General features: G+C 43.1%; 1 protein-coding gene across 1 annotated transcript in view; it reads left to right on the forward strand.

Moving 5' to 3' along the window:
• The window catches only part of LOC146306963 (uncharacterized), a 57,782-nt gene that overhangs the window by 14,968 nt on the left and 21,149 nt on the right, over positions 1 to 21,665 (forward strand). The window contains exons 5-10 of the mRNA XM_084710898.1: positions 159 to 617; positions 4,858 to 5,010; positions 8,939 to 9,139; positions 11,610 to 11,686; positions 14,690 to 14,795; positions 20,878 to 21,096. Of these exons, the coding sequence (XP_084567024.1) occupies positions 159 to 617; positions 4,858 to 5,010; positions 8,939 to 9,139; positions 11,610 to 11,686; positions 14,690 to 14,795; positions 20,878 to 21,096 (1,215 nt within the window). The remainder of the gene's footprint in view (positions 1 to 158; positions 618 to 4,857; positions 5,011 to 8,938; positions 9,140 to 11,609; positions 11,687 to 14,689; positions 14,796 to 20,877; positions 21,097 to 21,665) is intronic.

A 21,665-nucleotide genomic window follows, 5' to 3' on the forward strand; every position in this document is an offset into this window, starting at 1 on the left:
GTTCAGTGATATAAAGATATTAAATAAAACAGAGAAGAAGCAAATCCTCTAATTTGTGAAGCGAGAACCAGAGAATATTTGCTTGATAAATTACTGAAACTATCAGTGGATTATCAAAATTGGTGTTTGATTTCTAATTTCCCTCTGTCGTCTTGCAGCAGATATCACTGACTCAGACCCAGAAGGCGGGGCTTGTTTCTCATCACTCCAGCCTCATCCAGTGATGCAGTCACCTTTGGCTTCTTCCAATCCTCGCCAATCATCACTGAGTGCTACAACCACCCCTGCACTCTGCGAACCGGTTTTTGGCCAAACCAAACCCCTATCCCCTCGTCTGACATCAGGCGTCCGTCCTCAGTCAGGCAAACCTCTGAGGAGATGTGAAGACACACAAACAACAGAGAATCTCCCCCAAGATCCACCTGTAGATCCGTACCTGGACTCTGATCACGGGCTCATCACCCTGACTTTCCCCTCCGCTACTTGGTCTTCCTGTCCCAGTCCACAGAGAACCACTCCCCGCTCACGATCGGGACCAAAACTGACCCCTTCTGGATCAGCAACTCGGCTTGAGTCTCACCGCTGGCCTGTCCTGCCTCCCATCTCTCCTGTCAGAGGTGAGAAATGAGCTCTGCTGGCCGCATATGGACCGTTCACAGCCTCCTCCCCTGCCCTGTGCTGCACTCCTGCCCACATCCTGAGCAGCCTGATTGTCCTGAACATGGCTGGACATCCACGCGTAGACAAAGAAACGGGGCCAGACACAGAGATTTCAAAGCCTGCTCTCATAGTGAGACATTCTGATGCTCCTGCCCCCGTCGCCACATTGTGAAAGCGTTGCTGTCACCCTGTTTTTCCCCACCTCCTCCCACCCTGTAATAAATAACGCAGAAAGCTTTTCTTTTTCCTCTAAATCAGCGATAGAAAGGAGGGCTTTTGATGAAAAGCTGGTACCGTTTGATTCCCCGCTCAAAGGCGTGAGGCCCCAACAATAGAAGTCGGGGTGCCTACCTCGTGTGCCGTGCCTCTCAGCCTCGGCTCCCCCGTGCCCTCGCTATTCTCTGGCCTCTGAGAGGGAGACGTGTAGCTGATGGTCATAAATCCACACTGACCAACCGCTCGCTGACGGCAGAACACTGAGGCAGGCCGCCACAATAGAATACCTCCGCGGCTTTCCTGCGGACGCTAATTTACCATTCCCAATGGGGATAAAGGACAGGGCCACTGACATCTGACTCCTCCAGGAACTTTATGAAAGAAAGCAAACAATGTGGAAATTGTGCAGGGATTTTCTCTTTTCTATCAGAGACATCTACTGTTCTCTGTGTGGTGCTGTGCTGCAGGGGGGCCCATGCTGTATCGGAGCACGCTGTTCTCTTCACAGCACACACAGAGCGAGTGTCACTGGTTCATTTATTTCACTGCAGATGGAGGCAATTCAAGCTCAATGTGGCCTCGATGTGGCAGCATGTAAAGCTTAAAGGATAATTCTGCTTTATTGCAACTCGGGTTTATTTTTATGTTTGGCCGTCATTTCTAATTGTTAAGGTAACATTGTTCTGAGATCTGGAAACATGGTAACATCGCTATAGTCCAGTGGGGGAAAAACACAGCAACCATGGGATCAGTTAGAAACAAGCTAACAGTTTAGTCAGATCAACTAAATCAGGGGGTTCAAAGTCTGAAACTGTGGGCCTCCCCTCGGACAAAGCTTGGAAATTGTTTTGCTCAGTTTCTGCATGTTTATGGTATCATGATTATATTATTTGTCCCTATAGACACTCATCAATTGCTGTTATTGGTGTTTTATATAATGGCATTCTACACCAAATACATAAAAATGTCTGTCCTCAGGCATTTATCAGTTTCTCATCCTGGGAAATGGGGAAAACATTATAATTCCTCAGTACTGTATATCTAAACTATCTCTTTAAAATAATTCAAGGATTGAGTATAATTTATTATCATTATACAACACAGGAATGTACAATACATTTAGAGTCATACTTCCTTCATAATATGCACAAAATGCATATAAACATAGTCACACATATTTAGGTGATTCTATATGATCTTAGCTGTAATTGTTGCGTTTTGTTACCTTAGAATGAGCCGTTTGTATCTACAAAGGGCGCAGATCCTCTCCACTGAGGCCGCCATGTCGTCATGTTTCTACAGTAGCCCAGAACGGACAAAGCAAACACTGGCTCTAGAGAGGCCCTTTCTTGTTTTTTTGCAACTTTCGCAGCAATCATAGGTGCACGCCTGGAAGGGGAGGGTGAGGTTATTTGGTTGCAATCTCCAACTTCACCGTTAGATACCACTGAATCCTACATGCTGGTCCTTTAAGGTGACCTTGTCATGCTGACCACAGGCTATCTCGATGCATTGCCAGATCTCAGCAACTAACTTGGTGAGGAAAATGTTATTATTTCAGCTAAAAATGCTATAGCTAAGCCCAAGTTGTCATAAAGCAGGATAATCTTTGCAGCGATATATTCCAAAAAGTTCTCTCTTAGAAACTGGCCTTCATATATCGTCTATTTCTGCAGCAGCAAATCAGGTAATAAAAATCCATGGTTTCTGTACAATGTTTGGTTTTAATACAGAACTTCATCATTTGGCGTTAATTGTTACTGCAATTAACCTGAAACAAGCAAGCTGTTCCGGCCTCGAGTGAAAGTTTAAAAGGACCCTTATACCCTTATAACCCTGTGTGGGATACTGTATGTGGCTGCAGAGGCTAATGGGAGTCTCTTCATCCCTCTCAGCCCTTTTTGACCCTCAGCGTGATTGTTTCAGATCCTCTACAGTCCATACAGCGACCCTGAGCTGACCTGTTTTGAGCAACATCCTCAGAGTGTAACTGTCCGTGACAATGAAGCGGGTCACTGTCCCGGCCCGGCCTGGCCTCTCCACTCGGGGGCCTTTTAGCCCGGCTCTGTGACCAGGAAAAGAGGGCCGCCGGCACACAGAGAAGGCCTTGTCCGCCTCTGACTCTGTCATATCAAACTCGCTGACCCCTCAGAGTCACCCTTAACCTCCCCGAAAAAACTCAGCGCGGCCCTCGTCCGCGGAGAATGACAGCTGAGTTGACAGCAGCAGTATGCTTTGAAGTGTCAAGTCAAGTCTCTCCATTGTCTCTTGTGAGGAGAGCGCCGGGCCGCTCAAGTGCACAATAGTGCGCGTCGTTGTTCACATACTTGACTGTGTGAGGGGTGGCTTCATGTGTACATTTATACTTGTCCATGTGGGCAGACGCGAAGGAGCTGAGTTTGCCTTTTTCCTTTTTAGAGCCTCTGTATATATTATCCTTTTGTCCGGGCCAAGCTGTTCTGCATTTCTAATGTGAGAAAAGCCTCGACAAGCCTCTTTCAGGACGATGACAAAACACACCGCCCAGTGAAACAGTTTCGCTCACTAATCCTCTGATTTCTAAACCAGGCAGAGTGAAACAGTTTTGTTTTGACGGTTTGAGAGCAGATAAGTAATTGGTGATTATCTTGACAGTTTTTAACCTCCTGTTAGTGAAGTCTTTGGTCATTAGAGCTTAAGGGCAGAGTTTCTCGCCCCGTCTATATTGAAGGTGAGTCTGACTGTACGCTCTTACAAACGAGGGTTCCTAAAGGGTTCTTCCTGAAGGGCTGAGGTTCTATTCAGGATGAACCCTTTTTTTTTGAAGAAAGCGTTTATCCAGAGTTTTGTTTTTTTGTAAAACTAAGGGTTCCTTTAAGAACTTTTATTTCTGAGACTTTAACAGCCTGTGGGGCTTCAGTCATGGAGGTCTTGGTTTGTGTTGGGAGTTGCCCACTCGTCAGAGTGTAAAACCTGGAGGGGACAGACTGAGACTGAGTCCACAACAACTTCCAGCTGAGATTTAAAGTCTGATAGCTGCGTCACAGAACGTCCTCCAGGAGCTTCAGCTGTCAGCTTCTCTGGTGTTCCTTATTTATTTACATCTCGTTAGTTATCAATCCAATCCAACGTCCCTGAGATAAACTGAAATCACAACAAGGGGACACACTGCAATTTGATGCATTATTGTTTTAAATATACACTCATTAATTTAAACTTTATATCCTATTTGTTTAATCCAAACAAAATAAAAAGTTTGAAGCATAGTTTTACAGACGGTGCTACACAAGCTAGCTGAGCTAGCCTAGCATGTTAAGCTAACAGACCAATCTGTGAGTAGTATCTCATCTGACTTTCATAAAGAAAACTGCAGCCAGGAGACGTTAACTTCATTTAGCATAAACACTGGGAGTGAGGCTGCTAACCTGGCTCAATTCAAAATGGCTCAAAAAAATGATTTGTTTATCTCATTTGTTTTATCTATACAACATCAGAAGTGTAAAAACATTATAGTTTTGCAGTTAGTTATGTGGCACCTTACGAGCTAGGTGCCTCATATTTAGGACAAATCTTCTTATGAGAAAGAAACTAAAGCACATTTTACAAAATGTTAAATTGTTCTTTTAACAGAAGTTCAGAGTATTACTAAAATCTGATTTTTAGCCTTGTCTTGCCTTGTTATTGTCAGCTCTAGATGAAATATTGAATATCCTACTATTAAAATGTCTTATCTTGAAAAGTAAATCTGTTTATCTTGGATATGAAAGTAAAAAACTGAATCATCTTATGACTTTCCTGAATTGCCCCCTTTGCCCTGTGCTCATTTAGTTCTCCCAGTTGTTTTATTATCATTCATACACCTCTTTGTTGTTTCCTATTATTCGCTAATGAAACAACCCACTGTGCCCACGTGTGTCATTAAAGTTGCATCTAATCTTCATCCTCATCATCATTGTTTTTATCATCATAACATAAAACACCCACTCTGTGCTGCTGTTGCAGGACGCTGTGGCTCAGCGGCATCTCGCTACTCGGAGCTCAGCTGCAGTCACTCTCACGTGTTTGATGAACTGGAGGCCATCGCCCCTCGCTCTGCTTCCTGTCCGTCGCTGGACGAGCCATCAGACTCATCGGGTCGCCCCTCACCTGACACAGGTACACACAGTCTGCAACTAGTCTGTCAACAGCTTTGCAGCTGCTCGACTCCATCTTCGTCGAGCTCGTCTTCTGTTAAAAGATACACCTCCAAGCAGTTAGCCTGGTTGTAGTGGGAATGCAAACCCCTGACATGCCAAGTCACATGTGGTCAGAATAAAGCACCTCACAGAGCTGCTAGTGTGCCTGTAGACGGTCTTGCTTTCCATTAATTTATTTATGGTTTTGTCTGTAAAATCATGTAAACCAACAAATGTTTGGCATTTTTGCCAGATAAATCACTTCAACAATTCGTCACTTATCAAAACTGTTGATGATTAATGTTGATCTAGCACCAAAACTGAATTTCAGACTTCTCCATTATTATATTTGCATCATAATTGTGCTCTGAACCTTAATATATATATAAATATATATTTATATGTGGTACATCATATCGATTTGGAAAGTTAACTAGTAACACTTGTTGCAGCTTTTCTTTCCCGTTCTGACTTGATTGTGTTGTGCTTCATGTTATCATGTTTGTTTGTTGTTGTTTCCATCTCAGTGTGGCTCTCGGTCATGTCTCAATTAGACATGCTCTCCTTCCTCTGTCACTCTGCCGTGTTACAGATGAGGACGGGCTTATCTGAGCACTCACTGTGTCGGGTCTTTGTATCAGCTCATGTTGGCTAACAAAAGCAGAGTAAATGTGGTGTGTGTGTGTGTGTGTGTGTGCCTGTGTTAGATAGCATGTGTAAAAGTGTGTGTGTGTGTGTGTGTCCTGGAGGTGGTTCAGTGAGCGGCTGACAGAGACATCAGCCAATGAGGACTTCCTCCACCTCCCTCATAGCCCGCTAATCCCTGACAAGGTGTTTAACCTGCTTGCTTGACCCGGACCTCCATCTGACCCCGGCGACCTTTGCCCCGAGGATGCGGAAGGATCAGGGCGGCCGTTTCCACGGCAACCGCAGCGAGATAAAATCAACTCGGGGGCTCAAACCAAATGCTCTGCTAAGTGTGAGCTAAATGCTCCAGACTGATTTTTATCAGCGTGACACGAAGCACAATTTACATCTGTAAAGAACGAGGCTGATTTAAAGCTTCACTGAGCAGCAGTTTTATTGAAAAATGCAAGATATCTTATCGGAGTCAATCACAATGTGGCAGAGCTGAGAAGAATATTTCATCTTCAATACATGTGAGGACCCAGTAATAAATGAATGAACAGATTAGTGGCTCAAATAAAATGTGCAGATATATTTCAAACTGACTCTAGAAACCTTCCTTACTAGCTGGCATAAAGCAGATTTGTTCTAAGGAAACAACATAAACACAACACACATCAATTTATTTTCTAAAAAGCAGTGGAGGAAATAATCCATTCTTGTATGAATCGATGCACTTCAGATGTGCCTGTGATCGCACCCGTGAATTTCTATATGTTTTACCCATTACACAGCTTTTTTGCGGGTTTCCTGGTCTGAACCTGCAGGTAACCACCCCGGTGCACAATCAGATCAGGGCTATAGATTTAATACTTGGACTCAAAACAAGAACTTGAGACTTGACTTGTTTGGACCTTTGCTTTTGAAGTTTCAAGTCTCAACCTGTCTGGTCTGACCTGTCAAACTCCAGCAGTCTTTTGTGGACTGAAAAACTAAACGCGACCTGCAGTCAGCACGAGAGTGAGTAGGTTACGACTGAACTTTCATTTTTGGGTTTACCTTTAAGATGAATTTTGACTTTAATTTCCTTTTGGGGACATGTGCATCCTGTGTGAAGTCTACAGATGTTGGATAAGTCATCAGCATTTAACTCTGAAGTTTTAAAACTTTTTCTCAAACTTGGCAACAAGGAACAAAGCCTCTGAATTAGAAGTGTGTCCATGCTCTTCTGTCTGTTTGACCCTGAGTGGGTGGTAACCAGCGTGTCCAACACCTTAATCACAAGATTAGTCATTTGTTATCTGCTACAGTGTTTGCTGAGTGTCTTTCAATCTCACGGCTACTTTTGGCTAATTATGTACTAATACCCGGCCTAACTGAAAGTGTGTCCGCCACATTATGTTACACCCACAGTCATCCCAGGGATTTCCTCCCAACGACTCCTTAATTTATCAGCCAAGGCAACAGTTCCTTTTTCGCACCTGAGGGATTACTTTACCAAGCATCGACACACCTACATGTGTGACCTCCCAACTGAAAACACTTCACCGAAGAATGTGTGTGTGCGTGTGTGTGTGTGTGTGGGCAAACTGGACTCATTGCATAACACAATTAAGACAAACGGGAAACTTTCTGTCTGTGAAATCTACTTCAATGCAAAGTGGATGTGGAGGCATATGTACAGCTTTTCTGGGATGTTGCTGGGAAAGTGTGTGTGCGTGTGCGTGTGTGCGTGTGTGTGTGTGTGTGTGTAATGGGGTACCTGCAGCAGAGCGTGTTGTGTGAAATCCCCTCGGAGAGGAATGGCAGCTCCACACCCGGCCAGCGTGGGCCGGGGATTTGCATGGGCACCGAGCCACACTGTCACTGATCCGCTTTTAATTGGGTGTGACGATGAGAACTTTGGAGCCTGACGGGGGAGGTGGAGGTGTGAGGAGAGGGGTGAGATGCTTCAGGGTAGAGGGTGGGGTGGGAGGGGGGTTTTTGGGTTTGTGTGAGGAGAAGGCAGTGTAATTTAGGGTAATTTCATAATGTAGTTCAACAAGTCATTCAATCTAATTATTTTAAAATAGGGCTGCAACTGATGATTGTTTTGATTATAGATTAAACTGTTGATTATTTTCTCGATAAATCAGTTAGTGGTTTGGTCTGTTTAACGTCAGAAAATGGTGAAAAATATTGATTATTTGTTTTTCAAAGCCCAAAATGACGTCCTCAAATGTCGTGTTTTGTCCAAAATACAAATATATTCAGTTTTTTGTCATAGAGGAGTAAAGAAACCAGAAAATATTCACATTTCAGAAGCATTTTTAATTTTAAAAAAATGACTCCTGATGTTTATATTTTGACTGTTTTAGTTAATTGCTCTTTTCTTGAGTGCATATTTAAATTGTGCATATTTTCCATTCCTCTTCATAAAGGTGCAGTGCGTAAGATTTATGTGGGTTTATTGTCAGAATATAGAAGAAATTGAATGTAATGTTTTCATTAGTGTATAATCACCTGAAAATCCATGTGGTTTTGTTTCCTTAGGATGAGCTGTTTTTATGTACAGAGGACTAAGGTCCTTATTCATGGAGGCCACCATGTTGAACTGCCATGTTTCTTCATCAGTCTGTCCTCTTCTTTGGTCAGAACTGAAATATCTATATCTAAAAGTTTTCTTTTTTTTTTTAAACATGGGTGTTATGACCAAATACTGGTATTAATACGTGAACTAATTTGAAGGCAAAACATCCAATCGTTGCAGAGAAAGCTGAGTCAGAAGAAGCTTTCAAGTTTTCACTGTAAGGTGTTTCGGCTCAGCCTTAGAGAGAGGGTGAGGAGCGAAGACATCTGGAGGGAGGACGTAAAGCTACTGCTTGCCGGGCACGTCCAACTGGATGGAGAGCCCAGGGACGACCCAGAACGCACTGGAGAGGTTATATATCTCGTCTAGCTTGGGAAAACCTCAGGATCCCTTAGGAGGAGCTGTAAAATGTCCTGGGGAGAGAAACATCTCGATGACCTTGGTTAGCCTGCTGCCACTGTGACCAGGCCCGGATAAGCAGCAGAAAATGGACAGATTTTATTTCTGATGATTAGATGAAATAACGTGTCTACTCCCTGTCAGCAGCTGCCTTTCAGACCCATCATTAGTCTGTTTACTGTAGTTATCTAAATGATTCAGCCATTAAAGAGAAAACCTGTTTTACAGAAGTCAAATCGTTGTTTGTGGTGTGCGACTGCAGCGCCGCAGGATATTTTTCTACCAATTCAGACTTTATTGTCTCCCGCTGCAGAGCTGTCTCCTGGCCTGGCGGCGCTGACGGTGGGCTGTGACTCAGGGAATCTGGGCTCCCTGTCCCGGGTCCAGCTGCTCCTCCTGGACCGACTGGAGCCGGAGACCCTGACGAGTCCCTTCGGTGAGGAAGAGGAGCTCTCGCCGCTGCAGGACTGGTCCGAACTGAGGATGAGCTATGATCCAAGAATAACCTCAGCAGGTATAACTCTTCATTGTGACAATTTTCACATCTAACACACTGAATTAAGGGTTTATTTTGTTGGTGATTGTTATAACAGTGGAAAAGCTAGATGACAAGACAGCTTTGATGAGTTTTATTTTGTTTCTGTCTGTCCAGATGTGTTTTACAGAGTTAACAAGGTAATTAAAGCTCATCTTCAATTGGTAAAAGAGAAAAACTTTAATTTAGAAGGAAATCGGTTGCATTTTTCTTCATGTTGTGAGTTCATTTTGTTTATTTTGTTGAAGCTCACATACATCTACCTGCTTTTGTCTTATCGCTTTTAACCATAGTTGACAGCTGGTATGTGATAAAACAATTCTGAGCAATTACTGCTTCTATTCTGGCACCAACAACACAGTTTGTTTTTGCTCTTGTTATTTGCCAGTTTTTCTTTTGTGTTTCCCTTCCAGCTAACACCGTTACATAATTGTGACGTCTGCACTAAAAGGTTCTATATGCATTTTTACTGTTACGAGTCAAATTCCTAGAAGATTTAGAGATTTGAATATTATCGGAGGAAATCAAGTTCATGGGAATTTGAGGGGCAGCAACATACACACAGTTTAATACCAGGATTAAATATAATCCTGCAGAAACATCCAGATACACTGGATTCAAGCAGCTTGATAATGTCAGGTGGAAACTGAGCCAAAAGAGGAAGTTCGCACTCGAGAGACAAACTTTGAGTTCAATCCAGTTCTTAATTATTAAAACTTGTTTATTCAGTCAACAAGTATCAAAACTATCTGTGATTTATCTGTGATCGTGTTAAATCTGAGTGTGTTTATGACGTTGACTGTGACTGACAAGCAATCTCAGTTTGTAAAAGTCTTGCTGTGACAAATCTTTTTGACAGTTTGAATGAGATCGTTTGATAAGCAGAAACCGTCACTGTAATAACAGGGAGCAGTCAGACAGGTGTGTCCGTGTGTGTGTGTGTGTTTGAGGAGAAACCACACACATGACCAGACAACGGGGGGGGAAAACATGACACTGTAGGTGTGTTGACTCGGTCCGCGGCCGTCCTTGAGAGTAAGCGATGCCTTTATGGCGTCGAGCGGCTTCTCTTTTAACGAGCTGTGATACCGCTCCCAGGCATGCCGCTGCGAGCTCGTAACTGCTGTTCCCCGAAGGTGTGGCCGCTCAGCGGAGGGGTTTATAGGGATATCAGGATGTGCCATATTAATAAAGATCAAACCGCTAGAGTGGATCATTAACCGGGAAAGTCCGACTGAGATAGCTGGAGACACTTAGAACCATGCGCTGCATACATAACAATGGATAAGAAACTGAGGAGAGTGTGCACAGACAAGACGACTGTTGTTTATAGTCTGATAACACACATCGGAGAGTGAGATAAACGCCGCAGACGTTTAAAGGTTCAGTTCAACCAAATTACAAAGGAACACATTTCACTTAACTCCAGTGGTATGCGGCCATGCAAATAGTTTTACATGTGTTTACATTTGATTTGGCATATTTTAGCCACTCGATAAAAGTTCTACAACTGTAAAAAAAAAAAAGGATTTGAACTTTTCTTTTCATGGTTCAAACTAGAGCTATCCCAGAGTAAGATTTTTTTAATAGAATCAGATGTTGCCATCCAATACAAATATTCAACTATTTGTTCTTTTTTTTTTTCTTCCTGTGCAAGTTTGTTCTACCAGTAAGACTTACATTTTAATGCCTTTTGTCTTTATCTGTGGTTTGAAAACATCAGATTTTCAAACAGTCAGAGAAAGTAAAAGTTCCTATAGTTCAAATATAAAATCAGTCAATCACCCCCCAAAATCAAGCCTCATCCTTTATGTGACCGTACCTTCACTGTGGATAATCCACAGACTCAGAGTGAACACTTTTTGTTGCTCACAGCATTCGTTCTAATAAATGCAACACATCTGAAATTCCATTTACCTTCATTGTATTGCAGATATCTTAAAACCTGGACAAATACAACCAAATTCATCTGCGTGGCTTGATATCAGCAGCATCTGATCACCAGAGAAAAATGTTGAGATATGAGAAATATGACAACAGCAGTGATTTTGTTTTTGTTATTCATGCGTCTATGCCAGCGATGTTTACAAGCAGAGAAAATCTGTCTGAGTTTACTGGAAGCTTGTCTTTCCTCCCTCTGTGTCTCCTGAACAATGTTTGCACCTGGCACGCTTCTGTAGACAGGTGCTCCTCAGGGGTTTTGTTACTCCATTTTTTTTTTGCCTTTATTTGCTCAGAGATTAAGAGCCATAATTGGAACTAATACACGACATTACTCATATCTGTGCACACACACTCGAGCACAAAAGGCAAGCGCGTGAGTGTGCGAACGCTTATGTACACACGCGCACGGACGCTGCACACGCCTGCCTGCCTGCGCCACAACTGCAAACACACAATTGCCTCCTCTGCGTGTAGCTTGACGCTGTGTCCTCTGTGGTTTTGTCAGGTGATTTGAGGCCCCTCACAGCTGGCAGCGTCTCTGAAAGGTGTGACTCCGCAGGGAAAGTCCAGGAGAACAGATCGGTGAGTGTCGCTCGCTGCCCCTTCTGGAGACGCTTTTCACTCTCTACACTCTGAGAAACGAAGGTGCTAACTAGAACCATGCGGGGTTCTTCAGATCGTACCAGTAGGAGAGCACTTTTTGCTTCCTGGTAGATCCTATTATAAACTCTCCACCTGGAAACCTTTCAGAGGGTTCTACCCAAAACCTCACATAAAAGATTACACATAGAGCCATCTGTGAAAGGTTCCATCCAGAACCCCCTATAGACCCTTTTCCAACAAATTATCTTATCCTAGCATAAAGACAAATTAGCAGTTTGGAGTGGAACCACTGCACGACACACAATAATGTGTAGAAAACAACGCGCCCACTTTGGTTCCTAAGGAAAACCTGTTCTTTGTTCCAGTTGGGAACCAACTTTTGGGGATCCGAATAAATTTTATTTTTGAGGAAAATGTTCTGAACTGTTCATAGTGTTATGGTTCCACCCAGAACCCTCTGTGAAGGCTCAATCCAGAACCTTTTCATCCAGAAAGGGTGCTAACAAGAACAGGATTCTCCTAATAACTCTTTTATATTCCAAGGATTTCATCTAGAACCCACCGAGGGTGTTCTATCAGGAACAATTTTTATTCCAGGGTTTTCATATAGAACCCCTTTGTATTCCAAGAGTTTCATCTAGAACCCACTCAGGGGGTTCTATCAATAACAGTTTAAATTCCAAGGGTTTGCATTTAGAACAAACCTTGGAGGTTCCATCAAGAACCTTTTTGTATTCCAAGGATTTAATCAACCCACTCAGGGGGTTCTGCACATAACAGTTTATATTCCAAAGGTTTCATCTAGAACCCAGCCAGGGGGTGCTACCAAGAACCCTTTTACATTCTAAGGGTATTGTGTAGAACCTGTCCTGGAGGTCCTACTGAGAACTTCTTTACATTGCAAGTTTCAATCAAGAACGAACACTAGAGGTTCTACCGAGAACCCCTATATATATTCCAAGGGATTCATTTAGAACCCACCCTCAGAGCTCTGACAAAAAGAACCTATGTACATACCAAGGGTTTCTCGTGTAATACTATTCACTTTTGAGGGTTCTACGAAAATGATCAACATTTTAATTGAGGAAACATTCAAATAAAAACTTTAATTAAAAATTTTGGAACAATGATGGGTTCTTGCTTTCAAAAATCCTTTCTTCAATACAGGGTTCTTCTTAATGTAACTCCTAGTCTTACAAAGAACCCTTGACAAACCTTTTCTTCAAAAAGGGGGCTTTCCTCAGGAGCATATCGTTCCAGGCAGAGCCTCGTTCCTTCAGGAAGAACCCTTTTTGAACCCTTATCTGTAAGAGTGTACCCCCCTCCTCTGTTCATCCATCAGATTTGCAGGACTTCGCCTCGTCCGGAGCAAACAGAGGACCTTCGAGAATCAACTCCGATCAGACAATAACCTCAGACCTGGCACACACAGCCTCCCTCCCACACGAAGACCCCCTTTTACAAACTTGAACCGGCATGTATTTATAACTGTCATTCCAGTAAGACGAGCCAAATTGTTGTTGATAATTGAGACACAATATAACAGAGGGCACGCGGCGTGCAGCAGGTGTGTGGTTAATCAGTCACGGGCTGCAGGAGGGGGGCGGGAGGTCTGACTGTACGGGAGCAGGCAGGGCTTTTACACCAGCTCATTGCTCTGTCGCAGGGGGGTACGCTCTGCTAAACGCCCGACACTGTGGGATTCTTTTAGAGGATGCACCACCACCAGGATCAGACAGGGGCTGAGGGGCGAGGGGTCAGGGGGGTAAACAGGGCTTGTGCATGCTGGGCTGCAGTGGAATGGACGCAGGTGCTCCACGTGATCTACGATTAATCTCCCCTTTATGACGGATGAGAGAGAGCCCCTGAAAAGCATGAATGAGACTCATAAGCCCCCTGCAATTATGCCAAACCACAATGACGAGCTGGAGTGCTCAGAGCAGGATTCATACCATCATTTGCATAATGCACCTCACTGAACCAAGTGTCCGCACACTGGATTATTTATTTAGAAACCCATGATAAACCAGTGGTATGTTCTGAGCTGAGAGGTGGGTGGAGCTTGTGGTCGGCTCTGTAAATTCCCATTTGAAAGTTTTCTTTTGGTGATATCGCTGATATTCTGTAGCATTGAGTCTCAGGAGTTTTAAAGTAGTAGTTTGACATAAACTTTGGGAAACATGCTTATTTGATTTCATGCAATAAAAGCAGGAGGACTGATGCCAGTCCAGCCTCATCGCTGTGAGGTAGCCAAAGACCACCCGTAAAACCACGACGCTGTTTCTTCAAATCGTTTCTATCAGCTTGCACAAACGAAACATTTTGTGTCACAGCTGGCGGGGTAGGCAGTTTATTTTTGGCGTCATTATGCAAGAGTTCCACAATGACCTTTAAGCATAATGCAATTCAAGTGGTCTGAGAGAAAACTACACTTCTGCTCCTCCTCTTGGCTCCGTTTCCGGGTTTGAGAAAATCAAGCCTGTGACAGGAGAACCAAAAGATCAGTGTTTGACGACCTGGGAATTAGATTCAACCCTAAACTATCTTTTGCCTGAATCACTTACTGAAACGTTAACTAGTGAGCTTTTAAAGGTGCTGGAAGGCAGATTTTGTCACCTTTAGATAGACAGCTTTTTACCCTCGTATTAGATGAGCTGATGACTAAAAGCAGCACCTTTAGGTAGGAAGTTCTTGGCATACGGAAAACAACTTGCACTGTGTTTCATCACAGACTCACAGCATGCTGCAGGTCTCACAATATCCAAATGTTTACTTTTTTATCAAAGCACCAGATCTTCTCCAGTGCACCTGCTCATGATTCATTTAGTACTCATCACTGCTAATGACCTGCCATCCATACAGAAAATAAACAGGACTTTTACTTCCAGAGCTCTGCATGCTGGCAAAAAGTTTGCAGCTAATGACCGACTTTTTTCACATGTGGTTAGGTAATGGTTTATTCTGTCTTGTGTGTCCTTGCAGGATCAGTCCGAAGGAGGTTCTGGCTCGCCGTCTTCGTGGATCATAGACCCGAGTCCATCATACGACATGTTCAGATCTGCAGATTCTCCCTGTGCCTCCAATCACGGTACTGTATCCCTTTAATATACCCAGACAATAATTATTTTTCTTGATCTGTGTGTGCTGCAATGACATATCACCTCCCTGTTAAAACTGGCGCTCTCTCTCGAGAGCCTATAACAACAATACTTAATCAATACAAGAGCCCGTCTTCACCATTAGCGTCTGATCCGGTAAAAGCCCTCTCAGTCCCAGTCAGCTCTGCTTTATTAGGAGCCATTGTCTCCTCACTGTCAGCGCTGTGTTTAGCGTTCTCTTGCCTCCGGTACACTTAAGCCCGATAATCCTCAGTAGGGCCAGCTGGCTCCAAGTATCACCTTCACCTGTGTGGTCGGCTTGTGTACATTCATGAATGATGGTTCAGAGGCAGCGCTTACTGTAAGGACCACAAACACTGGAGAGACAGACAGGAAAAAGGTCAGGAGTGCTGTCACCACATGGAAATGGAGAGCCACATTTTAGCACGTCTGTCAGGTGGTGATCACGCTCTGTTTTCTTCTCGCTTGTCCAGTATCAGTCATCGTTCTCTGACGGTAATGGTCCATGCTGTGAGGATATTACAAACGCATCCATCATATAAGAGATGGATGTGTGCGAGGGCCAAGCTGCAGCTCACCGTTCAGTTCAAAGGCACCGTGATGTGTCTTATTAAACCAAAATGGCCGATGTCAAGTGGCTGCTAAGCTTAAAAACACATCCAGGAGAGGAGGAGGGCGGAACTATAGATCAGGCTGTGCTGTGACCATCTGCGTTTGAAACATTTTGACATCAGTTTCCACAAAACTTGCAGGGATATTGATCCTGCAGGCATCAGTCTGATTTAAGGTGCCGACATGCTTCAAATAAAATTGCTTTTCACTTGTTGAACGGAATCCGAAACACCCTCCCTCCGCATCTTTTTATCCACAGATAACGTGCTGGTTCGTTGTGTTTCAGCAGCAGGCTTCTCTCTCCAACTTTAAGCTCAGCCATTCATAACAACTAAAAACACTTAAAAAGACAATTCAGATACAACCCAGTTTGTTTGAAGCATACTGAACCTATAAGATGTTCAAACTGTCTGTCATTTCAGACCCTTGAAATTAGAGTCGTCACGATTCTCCAAATCCACAATTAGATATTAGACTTTCGATTCAATTTTTCAATTTAATTTTATTTTGTTTTTTGCACTGTCAGATATGCCGTTGTCAGACCATTGAGTGTTGACGTGTAAAGATCAACAGATCTTTAGTTTTATGCCCTGACAACTGTCATTTACTTTCCCAAAACTTTTTTTAAAAAGGCGGTCTCTATGGTGTGATACAACAGACAGTCAGCTACGCTTTGTAGTCTCTGAGGTGTTGTTTTTTTCTTCGGATCCACAAGCAGGCAGAGGTGGAAACTAAAACAGGGTGTTAAATAAAGTTATTGACATTTACATACATTTACAAACAAATATATAGAGATATTTACTATTTCAGGATCCCAACCAAACTGTACTCAGAAATTTTGATCTGTTTTTTACTAAAATCTCCCAAAATGTGGTACTTCTGTGCAGTATGTTGCAGGGAAAAATGATTTAATTCTCTTTTACATAGAGAATGATTGATGGATTGATTAGCCTGTTAAATGTACACATTGTACATCCATTGTCATGACACACAATGACTGAAATTCCTTCAGCTTGAAAATTCAACTTACACATTTTAAAACCAGTCTTTAACTGTTTAACTACCCTGTGAGCATTAAACAAACTGAACCCAAGAAAGGAAGATGTCACCCGGAGGATCCTGGTGATGGCTGGTGCGCTTTGACCTTTTAGAGGCCAAAGGCATGGTCACACTCTGGGTGAGGAGGGAGGGAGGGGGGGGCGGTCATCAGCAGGGCGTGAAAGGGTCACTCCTGAGGTCACTCAGTCTCTCTAAAAGATGCCCAGTGTGTGGCATGTCTTTGTGTGGATAGGTGAGATTCGGTTACCCTGGAGGTGCAGTTCAACCTTTGAATGGAGCTCCTCCCGAGTAATGGAGGGAATGACCCCATTATGGCTCAGTGTGTACGAGACAGTTTAGAAAATGGGCTTGTGACAGCAATAATTGATCAGTTCACATGACCAACTGCTAATTTACATTTAGATTTAAGGAAGATTGAAGGTTGAATGTCTGTAGTATCTCCTGTTGAAAAGGATTGTGAGAAATTCAGTTAATTGTTTATGTTAAGTTAAAAATGCCAATCATTTGTTTTTCTTTGTGTTATATGATATGATTTAAAATTGCTCTTATCAAAATTGAATATCAAGAATGGATCTAAAAGAATGGATCACTCCCTGAGTCTGGTTTTGCTTCAGATTTTTTTTGGCTCGCAACTTCAGGCCTACAGTTTTGGTTTTGGTTCTCACCAACCTTGTTTCCAGCAGTGCTCGGTGAAAAAGATCTGATAGGTCCACTGCATGTACACAACCTGCAAGACATCAAACACAAAGTCAGTGACTAGCCTGTGAACATACTGAGGCATTTTAGCAGCTAAAGAGCCAAATATTTACCTCAGGAGTTGGTAGAGACCAAAACAGAGCTGAATATTGGACGTACATTGATCAGGTGCACTGAGAACTGAATTTTCTAACACGTTACACCATAATAACTTTATAATATGATGATTCCCGCTTTGATATTTTAGGGTTTGGGACTATTTGTGCAACAAAATAAGCAATTTGAAGATGTCACCGACATTTTTACTCTAAATGATTAAAGTGGAAACAGAAACTTTTCAACTTTTCCCTCCACAGCGTTTCAAAGTGGGATTATTGTTGCCACCATCACAAAGGCAAGCATATTATAGAGACATCCGGGGACGGACAGGAAAGGAGGGTTGATAGAGGGAGGATGACACCCTGCAAAGGGCGGCAGGCTGGAATCGAACCATTTTTTTTCTTTGTTTCAGTGACAGTGTAACCCTCAGGTAACAAGACAAGAACAGCACAAATCATTTTTCAAACTTTGGGAGCTTCTTGAGAACCACAGAGGATATTATATTACAGTTTTCACAGGTTGAATATTGCAATTTGAGATGTGTAAACTGAACTTCGTGAGTAAAATGAATGGAATTGGAATCAAAAAATATTGTTTTCTAATTCAGCGATAAGCAGTTTTATTAATGCCTCTTCCATATCAGTGAATTGTCCACATGTCTCCGGATCAATCGACATTCTTTGTGTGATTCTCAGATTAAACCGAAGCCAGAAATCAGCTGCGATCAGATGCTGCGGCTCCCCAGCGAGGCTCATGATAAGACCTTTGTCCAGTTGAACTCATCAGGGATTCATAGGTAGAATAATCCGTCCCCTCATAATTGTTTCATGACTGTTTCCCCGCTGCCCCGGTCACTCCGCTGCGCCCACTCCAATGTTTAGCATTCAGCTGCTACTAAAGATGTTAGCATCCAAATGAATGTAGCGATGCGCCGGGCCACAAAGAGCACTAATCTGAACTGACCCTGGTGGATTGTTCCGGAAAAGCTGAAGGAAGCTACGGGGACAGATTAGGCTCCAGAAAGACAGAGATGGGTGCAAGCAGAGATTAGTCGTGTACTAAGCGAGGATCGTTTCCCCCCCAGAGGACCACACACTGACAGTGTAGCCATGTCACCATTGTCTCTAAGCCACCGCCACTGTGGACTCATTGGCCATTGTCTCCGAAATCCTCCAGCGTTTCCCCAAAAACCTGGACTCAAGCCCTTTGATTGGCACTTGTCAGGGCTGATAGAGAGGGTGACGTGTTGGGAAAGGCTTCGATAAAGGAGGCCTGAAAGGAAAATCCCCTCCCCATGAATAATAAATTGGCGAGGATTTTCCTTTTTACTCCACCCCGCTCCTATTCTGCCATTCTTCTAGGAGATAGAGGAGTGAAGGCTCTGGGTGGCATCAGTGAATAGCCTCGGCACGCCGATTGTCTCGCTGATGCTCATCCCTTTCTCAAACACGCAATGAAAGAGATACAAGTCCAACCTTCTTGCCTCTGCCTGGTGCGCTGGATGCTAAAGGGCAGGCGGTGTGTGTTGGAGAGAGTCGGACGAAGGGTGGGCGGTGTGTGTGTGTTTATTGTCTTCGGCGGCCTTTTCGGAATCAGCGAGGGGATTTGACTCGGTCGCTCGCAGCCAAATCCAGCTATCTGCTGTGTTCAGATGCTGCGGTTGGTATGGTAACCTGCGTGTCTGTGTGTTTTAGATGGGCTCTTGTTTCCAGCTTGAACTGACCAGTAATCACTGCTGTGCATTCATGGATTAGGCCGCGTTGGAGGTTAGGATAGCAGCGTTTCAAAAGGAGGAAACCAAATCCTGAATAATTTTAGTCGAGGTCTCACCCTGCTTTAAAGATGGTGTATTGCAGAAGCTGTCTGGACATAAAGATTTTAACCGGTGCTGAAATAAACATCATTATTTTGGGTCATTTTATCAAGAAAAAGGCAGACCAGCTTCTGAAATGTGAGGATTTTATAGTTTCTTATGTTTAATATCTATAGCAGCGTATTAGGGCCTTTGTGGGTTATAAAGATCCAGGGGGAAAAAAAACTCAAAAGAAGCTCAGAAACTCAAGATTCAAGTGGCAAAGGAACACTGTGATATTCTCTGAGAGTAAACAGGTAAATTTACCACGTCAGTTTTGTTTTTTCTCATACTATGGCCCTAATACAACCACTATAAAATCAGCATCTTTGGATTTTGACTCTATTGATCTTACAAAATAAGCACACGATCATGAAAAATACAGATGAACTTTCCTCTGCTGTCACTTAGGTGTGCAGAAACTTTCTTTTGAGGGTACTGCAGTTATCGTCAATATCAGACTCATGCTGTACGAATGTTCAAATTCAGATAAAGGTAATATTGACGGTTTGGCCTGACTTTGTGTCTGTTGTGTCTGAAGTTTTTACATAAGTAAAATTACATTTTTTCTGAATGCTGCACGTGTTGTTGAAGATATTTTCCTTGTTCCATCTTTTTGCACGTTTTCTCAAGCTGAAATACGGCCATTGGTCTGTGATGATGAACATCTCATACTATTTTGAAATATTTTACAGGTAAAACAATGAAACTGTTCGTTGTAACATGAAACAACAGATCAGAATAATGTGAAAATCAATGCAGATTTCTTTGTAATTTGATGTATGATGCATTTAAAGGAAAAGTTTTTGATTTTGGAAACCTTTACCCTCACATTCATCATGATGTCACAGACATTTGTTTTATGTTGCATATGAAAGAAATGATGAATTCTTCGCTCTAAAGATGAATACATTTCTCATCCCGTCGTCTCTTTCGGTGACATTGAGGCTCGAGCAGGACACCGGGGCTGATGGGAGCGTGTGATTGTGTGCAGCGTGGTGGAAGACGGCCTGTCAAATGGGACATGGCTCCATCAATCTGGGCCGCTGACCTCCGCACGCTCGCCGACGGGACAAATGAATCCACGGCACCACGTTTCGGACGGCTCGATGAATCCGCCGCCTGTCAGCTCCTCGACTGGTCAGGCCTTCTCCTCCCTAATGAATAGAACCATCTCCAAATGTATCGCGCTTGAATTATCGCTCATGCGCCAACACAAGTAACACTCCTGTTTGCAAGAGCAGGACGAAGAAAAGAGTCTGAAACTCTAATGGAAACTGTTGCAGAAGACAATCGGAGCTCTCCTTAAGCTCAAGTCTGCATTGATGGAGCTCTTTGTCTCTGCGCCGCCACACCAAGAAGTGTATTCTGGGGACTTTATATTCACAGATAATGGGGCCCTTAATTGGCTGGTCAGTGACAAAATGGACGGCTGTTTAAGTTTCAGGTCCTTAGTGAGACTCTGAAAGGCCTGAAGGGAGATGTGACTGTGGCATTTAGGAGAACAATGTGATGAGAATTAGTGTTTATTAAAGGAACAGAAATGAGTTTTAGTGCTTTTTACTGAGTGGCTACTTACACGGAGACGACCATGAACACAGATGTGTTTCTCTTGTTCAACACTGTGGTGATTACAGTGTTTATATTTAAAAAGTTGCCCCCTCACTAACTCAACTAGGCTGCTAGATGCAAGATTTAATTTTTTTTTTCTCTGTTTTATGTTTCTGCTCCAGGTTCCAGCACAGACGACGGAGGCCCCACCGAGGAGGAGTCCAGTTATCCGGGATGGAGGGACGAAGTCGAGTCGTCAGCTGGAGGAAGGAGGAGGTCTGGGAGTTTTGACCGAATGATGGAGGAGAGGAAAACAAAGGCGCTGAACATGCTTTCCAAACTGCAGGACGATACGCCTCGTCAGCCAAACAGAGACGAAGGTCGCTCCAACTTTGAGGACTGTGAGTTTATTATCTCATGAAAGAAAAAGATTATTTTATTCCTTAAGTCATTTTCAGTCCAGATCTTGTATCATATACCTTCAAACTACATCCTGAATAGTTTCTAAGCTGCAGTACCGTCAGAAGAGCTCGAAGGTTTCACATAGAGCTCACTTCATAAGATTAACTTTTGATGCATCCGTGTCCTGATTACTTCCAATATTTGGTCACAGAATTCTTCTGTTCTTAGGCAGCACAGGGAGAAAATTTACATTAAAATGACTTTTAAAAGTCTATTTTTACATCTGTAGTTCCTGGTCATGGTGTTAAAAGGCTTCCCACAACAGGACATGCACTTTAAATATTGGAAAAAGACACATAATTGTAAAGAACGATATTGATTTGAATCAGTTTTTTTTAACCCAGCCCCACTGAAAACAGCCTAACATTCCTCAACCCAGTCCTCACTTTACTCCAGACAGCACACTAAATCAGTAAAATCAAGGTAAATGTATAAAAACTTCTGGAATAAGTTGCAGTAAGTTTTTTCACCTTCAGTGTTGAGTAACACCACATATCTTCTTATTTAC

This window comes from Lutjanus erythropterus, chromosome 22 (assembly GCF_056507025.1).
Source record: "Lutjanus erythropterus isolate fLutEry1 chromosome 22, fLutEry1.hap2, whole genome shotgun sequence".
Lineage (NCBI taxonomy): Eukaryota > Metazoa > Chordata > Actinopteri > Lutjaniformes > Lutjanidae > Lutjanus > Lutjanus erythropterus.